The 8,067-nt window shown below is 39.6% G+C and overlaps 1 protein-coding gene across 1 annotated transcript; it reads right to left on the bottom strand.

Annotated features, from left to right (window-relative positions):
- Positions 1-5,084: 5,084 nt before the first annotated feature.
- LOC113238104 (cytoplasmic FMR1-interacting protein-like) lies at positions 5,085-7,838 on the bottom strand (the record flags this gene model as incomplete). Its single annotated transcript, XM_026474825.1, has 3 exons — positions 5,085-5,337; positions 6,174-6,236; positions 7,626-7,838. Coding segments are annotated over 3 exons (469 nt in total), but the record flags the coding sequence as incomplete, so codon positions are not given.
- Positions 7,839-8,067: the final 229 nt, after the last annotated feature.

Here is an 8,067-nt window from a genome sequence, read left to right as displayed (position 1 = left end):
ACACACACACACACACACACACACACACACACACACACACACACACACATATACATACACAAAAACACACACACTTATCACTAGAGTATTGTTATTTTTGATCAATTTTTGTTGTCTTCTTTTATCTTATTTTATTTTGTCATCCCTGTAATTACATATAATTCGATGTGAAATTTGTAATCGGGTGTTGGAGACCAGGAGACTCATAGCACAGGTCTAACCTAGTTTGAGCTCCTGTCTCCCAAAGTTAGCCTATGATTATTAAGTATCTATTCTATGTACATGTTGGGAGAAAATAAACGTTTTTATTATTTATTTTTATTATTTATTGCCCGTGGTCCTACTGCGTAGTCCTACTGGTAGAACCACGGGCAATTTTTTTTGCCCGTGGTTCTACCAGTAGGACTACGGGCAATAAGTTATTTTACTCTATGGGCATTGGTCCTACTGATTGATTGGGTGTACAGTCACCGTCAATATGTTATGTTAATAATGTAACTAGTGTCGCAGATTCTCGCCGAGATCTAAGCTCAGCGCGATAACCACGATTCCAGAGATGACCCGCCAGATATCAGCCAAGACGAGATCGTGCTGGCTCTAAAACAGCTAAAAAACGGAAAAGTCTCCGGTAAAGATGGAGTTACTGCAGAACTTCTAAAGGCTGGAGGAGTTCCTGTCATTAAGGAACTCCAAATAATACCATTATTATACTACATTACTATATTTATTATACTCTAATACCATTTTGCTTACAATAGCATTACTGCAGAAAAAAAGACGTACGATTGGTTTAACGCAGCTTGTCCAAAGCATGCCCTACAGAAATTTCGGAATTTACAAGTTCCATCAGAACTACCATTATAAATTCGTCGTTCTTAATCAACACTTCTGACCTTTTTTTGTTTTTGATTTTGTGTCTTAAATTGGCTTCTAAATCAAAATTATGTAAAATGCTCAAAAGTCGATGTAAAGTGACAGTATTTTTATTTACAGATCTGTTCAATTTTGAATGCCACCCTTCGATGGCATTATTGGTTCGGTGACGTAGTGCAAAAACACTTAAAATTGGGGCTATGTTTTTTTTAACCAAAACCTGTCTATGTAATTTATGAATTTGGACATGTCAGTTATTTCGCTTTGACTTTTGATGTAATTCCATCCTTCAGTAACAAACATCTGAGGTAACAATGCCAGGGCTGCAGTTAAAGAAACAATCCTTTTTTGAGCTTTAGTTTTTGTAACTTGTAAATATTTAGCTTTTCGCCAGACTGCTCGACACCAATGATAAAAACAACCCTTAATTTGTGTTTCTGGAAATAATTCTGACATGGCATTTATTGCCGCTATCTCATAATCGCAATGTACAATTGCCGGTTTCCAATGCGACAATTGCGATCTGATGAGAGAAAATAAAATGAAGTATGTTTTCTCTGTCTTATCGGGTAGTAAGGCGAAAATTAACGGCACTACTTTTGTGGTCTCCATTGAACTTCCTACATCACCGAGCAAAGTATATAATTGTGCGAAGGGTTTCGGACAGCTCTTGAACGTTCCGTCCATGAAATACTCTTTAATATTTGAAACGGAGTCTCTAGCTGTTAAAGAACAAAAAACAAGAATGCGCGAACCTTCATCTGAGTAGTCAGCTAAAACGAAAGATGAAAATTTTTCAGGTATTTCCACCTCTTTCAGGCATTTATATATTGTTTTAGACACATGCATAGCCTTGTTTCTAATAGTGTATAAACAATGTTGCGTGTTTGACAGCGAAGGTATATCGGCGACAAAGTTTAGGCCTGCATCTTGTAGCTCAACCATGGCTTCATTATATAGCCGAGGTACTGGTCGATTTGACGTTGTAACCGTTTCTTTTAAATCTGCCAACGCCTTATCGACGATATTTTTTTCTTCATTTGATTGACAAGTATGATGTTTCTGATTTAGTGTCATATTCCCGTGAAGAAGAAAAAAAAACAGACTAACAATCGAACGTGAGAAACTAAAAAGTGAATCCAACCACCCCCTTACCTCTTCACCCCACTCATCTATTGGAACATGTATGAATACTGCTATCGACATCAGTCGTGTCAGAACTGGACTTCGTAATGACGAATGTTCATTTATAGAAGGATCGTTGATCGCAGGAAATGAGTTACCTTAATTTTTATTGTACCCGTACATTTTTCCTTTTTATAATTCGAGCACCGCCATATTTCTGATCCATCCTTATATGGTCTCAATTTATAATATTGGTGGCCTGCAAATAACAGCACAGTGCCACCCTTTCTTTTAATAAATTCCATTGTGTATATATTCCTATTATTTTTATTATTTCTCTTAATAGCGGCCAATAATCTAAGAATTACACGGAAAAGAAATCAATGTCAACATGACATGATAATTGAATTTCTTTGTCAGGGAATAATAGAAAACCACATTTATCCTTCTTCAATGTGGTTTTACAATATAAACTATTTGGTTAGGTCTGCACCTAACCAAAGAGTGTATTGTAAACTTCCTATTGACTGTACTACTTGATCAGTAGGACCAATGCCCATAGAGTAAAATAACTTATTGCCCGTAGTCCTACTGGTAGAACCACGGGCAAAAAAAAATTGCCCGTGGTTCTACCAGTAGGACTACGCAGTAGGACCACGGGCAATAAACGGAAATATCCCCTAGTTCGCCACTATACAGGACTTGACACTGGAGACAATAGAAATAGGTTCTCACTACGAAACTACTCAAAGTATATTGAGAGGAAAACGCCTTGAATTGAAGAAATAGCAAAATCAAGCATTAACGTAATTGCTCCTAAAGGCGCTATTTATAAAAATGAATCTTCATGCGTGAACAGCCATCCTTCGAGGTGGATGATTTTCTTCAAAATGAAATGGGACCATTATGGAAGTGCCCCCTTTCCAACAAAAAAAGAATCATGAAAATCTGTTCACAAATTATCGAGTTATCGCGTAACATACATATAAAAAAAGAAACAGACGAATTGAGAACCTCCTCCTTTTTGAAGTCGGTTAAAAATAAAATTATGCCAAAAATGTCTGAATTGTGAATGTTACGACGTTCTAATTATTACTTATTGCGTTAATGCCTTTTTAATTCTTATTTTCACCGTTGGTCTATTTAGCATAGAATTACAGTATGTTGACTTAAAACATAGGTTCCTAAACTTTATGCCCACCATCAACGTGAACCACACCATCACAAAAAATCATTGGAAACATGTATTTATTTTATATTAACTTAACACAAAAAATTACCACGAAACAAATTATATATATTTAGTGTAGTTTATAAAGATAATTCGGTTTTTTTTTCAAATGCGGTAGCACTCCCTGGACAGCATCAATGCCCCCGCTTCCGAAGCCCCTACCGCCCCCAAAACTCTTCAGCGCCCTCTGGGCTTCTGGGGGTAGAAACCACTTTGGGAAACTATGATTTAAAACAAAAATCTTTAAAATAAGTCTTCTTAACTAAAAATAACGGATAACTCACGTATGTACGTCGAATTTTTGCTCGACATGTTTCGAGCCAATTCGTGGCCCTTAATCATGAGATTCCGCGGCGGTGACTCGACGGAAACTGCGCGCCAAAGCCTTGGCCCGATCACTCAGTACGGCAGCGGGCGCAGGCGGCGTCGGCGAGAATCTACCCTCCTTTGCTTCATTTTTATTAAAGTCATATGCAGGATTTGCACACTACACTAATAACGTCACTTTCTAAAGTCTCGTCTACACTGTTTTCAAGCCGGTACAAGGGGGTACCGACCAACCACTATCACGATTGAAATTCAAATGACGACCAATCTCGATAGCTTCACGTACTTTTCGCGGAATGAAATGCTTTTCTCTCGCCAGTACGGACACTTTACCAAAACGAATATAGTGCGTCGAACCCGAATCCAATGAGTGTTCCGTCACTGCAGAGCCCCGATTGTCCCGGTTCTTAATACTACGTATGTGTTCCGTTAGTCGTGTGGACAGGTTACGGCCGGTCTCTCCTATGTAACCCTTGCCACAGGAGCAGGGAATCTTATAAACACCGGGAACATTCAATGGCTCCTTATCCTTCGGTGAACGCACCAACTGTGTAAGTTGCATGTGAGGGCGGGAAAATCGTCTTGATGCTATATCTTCGGCGATATACTTACCTTACATTAAGGGAGATACCGTTAATGTAAGGTAAGTATATCGGCAGCCTCTCCACTACCGCCTGATGAGGACGAGTAGATGCATTCACGACACGATTACAATGCCTCCAGTTAAAGCCGTTGCTTTCCAGTACACGTATAACATAATCTAGTTCCAGGTGCACGTAATGTGGATCACACAGACTTAAGGCTCGACCGATCAATGTTCTAGGTACATAAGATAAATGGCATGGATGATGGTGTGAATCTGCCCTAAGGTACCGGTCAGTATGCGTCGGCTTACGGTAAACTGTAGTAAACAAACGACCACGAGGTTGATGCATAACCAAAACACCCAAAAATGGCAGTGCTCCTTCACTTTCTCTCTCCACCGTGAACTTAACTTTATCGTGCACAGAATTGAGGTAGTCAAAGAATTCCGGCAAACTATTTTTCGAGATAATAGCGAAAATATCATCCACATACCGCCACCAATATCTAGGTGTTACAGACGCGTTTGTTTAAAGCTTTTTCTTCTAACCAGTCCATGAAGATGTTAGCAGTTACGGGAGCAATTGGTGAACCCATGGTCACTCCATCATCATCATTTTCTATTTAAATAAGTCTTATCTTTGTAGTTTACAAAACCTGTTTTTTTATGATACCGACACGTAGGACGGTGTTAACCGACACGCCGCAGAGCTTTAAATCGCAAAGATCGTGACACTGCTGCTGCCCCTGTCACCATTAGACACAAGTTGTCAAGCCCCATGTGTAAGTACTAGTAGTACTTCCCTACTCTACTGCTCTAGAGCTCTGCAGAGCTCTACTGTTGCTAAAGGTGATGATGAATGAACCTGCGCCCAACAGTTGAACGAAATATGAGTCGATGATGATACAAACGTAACTAGTTCCGCCTTAGTGCATAATAAAATCGATAGAATATTTATCGACTGCATTCACAAGCTGCTTGCAAGCGGGCAACACTTTTGTCATTTTACTCCATCTTCAAAAAAGACAGACTGTAGTTGTGCACACTTACCACGCCCTTGACCAGCTCGTCCTTGCCGTCAACGCGTTGCACGCGCAGGATGTGGTAGCAGAAGTCCAGGGCCTCGAAGCGTCGCTGCTGCCCCAGCAGTGCGATGATGGTGCAGCCCGCCCAGTGCAGTCCTTCGCCAAACAGCTCCCTGCAAAAGTACATCGGGCTTATCGAATTCCGAGGGGTGTTATCTTCAACAATCAATGCCGCCAAGTGGAAATTCCAAAGAACAATGCCCATTTTGGCCTCGCAAATTTTATATTCGCGGCTGGTTAATATTTAGATCCATCTTTTAAAATACGTTATAAAATAATATTAATTTAATTCATAAGCAGTGATCGAAACTGGTGGAGTTATTTTACCTAAAGTATGAACGTATTGTTAGTAAAATTTCTTTTTTACTAAACATTCGCAAACACAGGTTGTCTCATGTCTATTTTTTAAAAGGCCAATGTATTTTAATACGCAAGTACCTCTATAGTTTAGTTTCTACAACCACAACAGCAATATGATTTATTGAGATAATAATTTGTAGCAAATACTTAATAGATAATAATAATTTGTCCCCAATGTGCTCACATTTCAATAAATAATAGGCATATTCAAATATTTAAGATTGAATCCATAACCTAACCTCCGGTTAAAAAAAACCGACCTCAAAAGTCATTCATCCCCTAGTTTACCACCCTTAGAGGTGGAATATTTTCTTGAAATTTAAATGGGCCCACATCTGAGGTACCTTCTTTCCAACAAAAAAAGAATCATCAAAATTGGTTCACAAACGGCGAAGTTATCGCGTAACATACATACAAAAAAAAACATACAGACGAATTGAGTCGATTAAAAATGGCCATTGTTCTTTCCCTAGTAAAAAACTCCAGTATAGTTAGACACTATATGGAAACAATGAAACGAGCAATTTAGGTGGTCCAGGATTGTATGGAATTTGGGCATCGTTCTTTTTGTCATAAAACATTGACTTACTCAACAGTGAACTGCGTCTCGGTGGTCGGGATGCAGTACAAGAACTGCAGGGCGGACCACAGCCTGCAAAAGGGAGTTGGCGTTACAAGGGGTATCGTGAGTCGTGAACGGGCGCCGCGGTGGCGGGTGGGGGTAACATACTGAAGAAGAAAAAACAATGGAAGTCCCTCAAGCCTCGATTACAATCAGAACCGCTGTCGCCAAAACTCACACACTCATAATTTGAAACTCTATGAAATCTTGAAAATGACTGGTCCTAGTTTCAAATTTAAAAAGAAAACAAATTCTGCACTGTTTATATAATTTAAACTTTACCCTATTGGCTTATATAGTTGAAAGTTGAATATTATTGCAAGTTACGACGTTTTGATCTTATATTGAAATTACAATCAATGTGCTGACATCTAGCGGTTATTAGCTGAACGATGACGCATTCGAGATGTTTACTTAGTTCTCCAAAAAGGAGGTGACCTTATTGCAGCGGCATAACGACTGTGAACTGACAACCGGTACTGTCACAATTTTGGCAACTTCACATGATGAAAAAATCATTTATATAGCATCTGGTTTATTAAACAAAAGTACGTAGTGTATGTGTAATAAGATACGTAATACCACTATGGATATTACAGGTTTTTAGCAGCAGAGCTCCTTGTGAAAGAGTTGGTCCAGGGAAATACTGCCACCTTACCTATTTCTCCCGTCAAGCAATAATGTCAGCATTATTGCGTTCCCGATTGAAAGGGTGCTGATGAAATTATAAGCACATGGGACTTGTCAACTTATGTCTCGGGGTGACGGGCGCAGTGGCAGTGCCCCTCAGATCTTTGCGATTTAAAGCTCTGAGTGGCACCGCAACTGTTAAGGACAGGCGTCTAGCTTACCTGTTCGTCCCGTCACTTGATATTATAAAAAAAAGGTGCGGCTTCTATTTTTGCACTCCAAAGTAGTAAACTAAGCAATTTATCTGTCTATTCCACTAAGTTCAAATATAAGTTCAATCAGTTGAACTAATCGGAAACAAATATTCCAATTAGTTCTACTAGATACAACTAAAAGTTGAACTTATTCAACTTTTCAATTATTTCAATAACAGTTCAACGTGTAACTGATATCATGTTAAGTAGAACGTGTTATTGTTGTTGTTGTTAAACAATGAATAAACATGTAATTAAATAGAATATAAGGATATAGAATAGACAGCAAAGTTTAAGCGATAACTGTAAGTCCAGATTTTTTTTTAGATAAGTATATAAAAATATTATTTTATATACACAATGCTGTTAACGTTTTTGTTTAGTCGAGTCAATCAGTTCAGCTTACATGTTCGCTCCTTCCTCGTTCCCTACTTCGGTTCGGTTCTCCTACTGCGCATACAGATAACCAGGAGTACCATCAGTAGTACGTCGGACTACTAAGGAATGCAGAACGCGGAAAGCGAAACCTCGGCACCTGTGGAACTCGTTGGTGTCGTCGGCGTGCAGCGGCGCGTGGTGCGGCGGCGCGGGCGGCGCGGGCCAGGCGGGCGCGGCCAGGCAGCTGCGCAGGCGCCGCAGCACCACCGCGAACAGCGACAGGCCGCAGCACAGCCGCTCGCGCGTCAGCAGGTCGCCCTCGTGCGCCAGCTTGCTTTGCTGCAACCAGGGCTTTGCGTGACATTTGTTCCTCCGAAATAGCGCTTGTTCCTCACAAACGAACAGTTTCGGACACAGTACTTCCTTTAATGAAAAATCCCAAACGGACGTAAGACTGCAGTGCTAATTAATATGTTTTAGTTTATTCTAATCTCTATTATTCATTAATAATAAATTGAACTTAATAAAAATTCATTCAATAAAATAATTTGTAAAACTTAATGTAGCGTAAATTGGAATGTTTTCTTTGTAAAATTAAA

Source organism: Hyposmocoma kahamanoa, unplaced genomic scaffold (genome assembly GCF_003589595.1).
Source record: "Hyposmocoma kahamanoa isolate Upper Pololo Valley unplaced genomic scaffold, ASM358959v1 94934, whole genome shotgun sequence".
Lineage (NCBI taxonomy): Eukaryota > Metazoa > Arthropoda > Insecta > Lepidoptera > Cosmopterigidae > Hyposmocoma > Hyposmocoma kahamanoa.
Note: the sequence above shows the minus strand (reverse complement) of the source record. Positions and strands in the feature narration are given on the sequence as shown.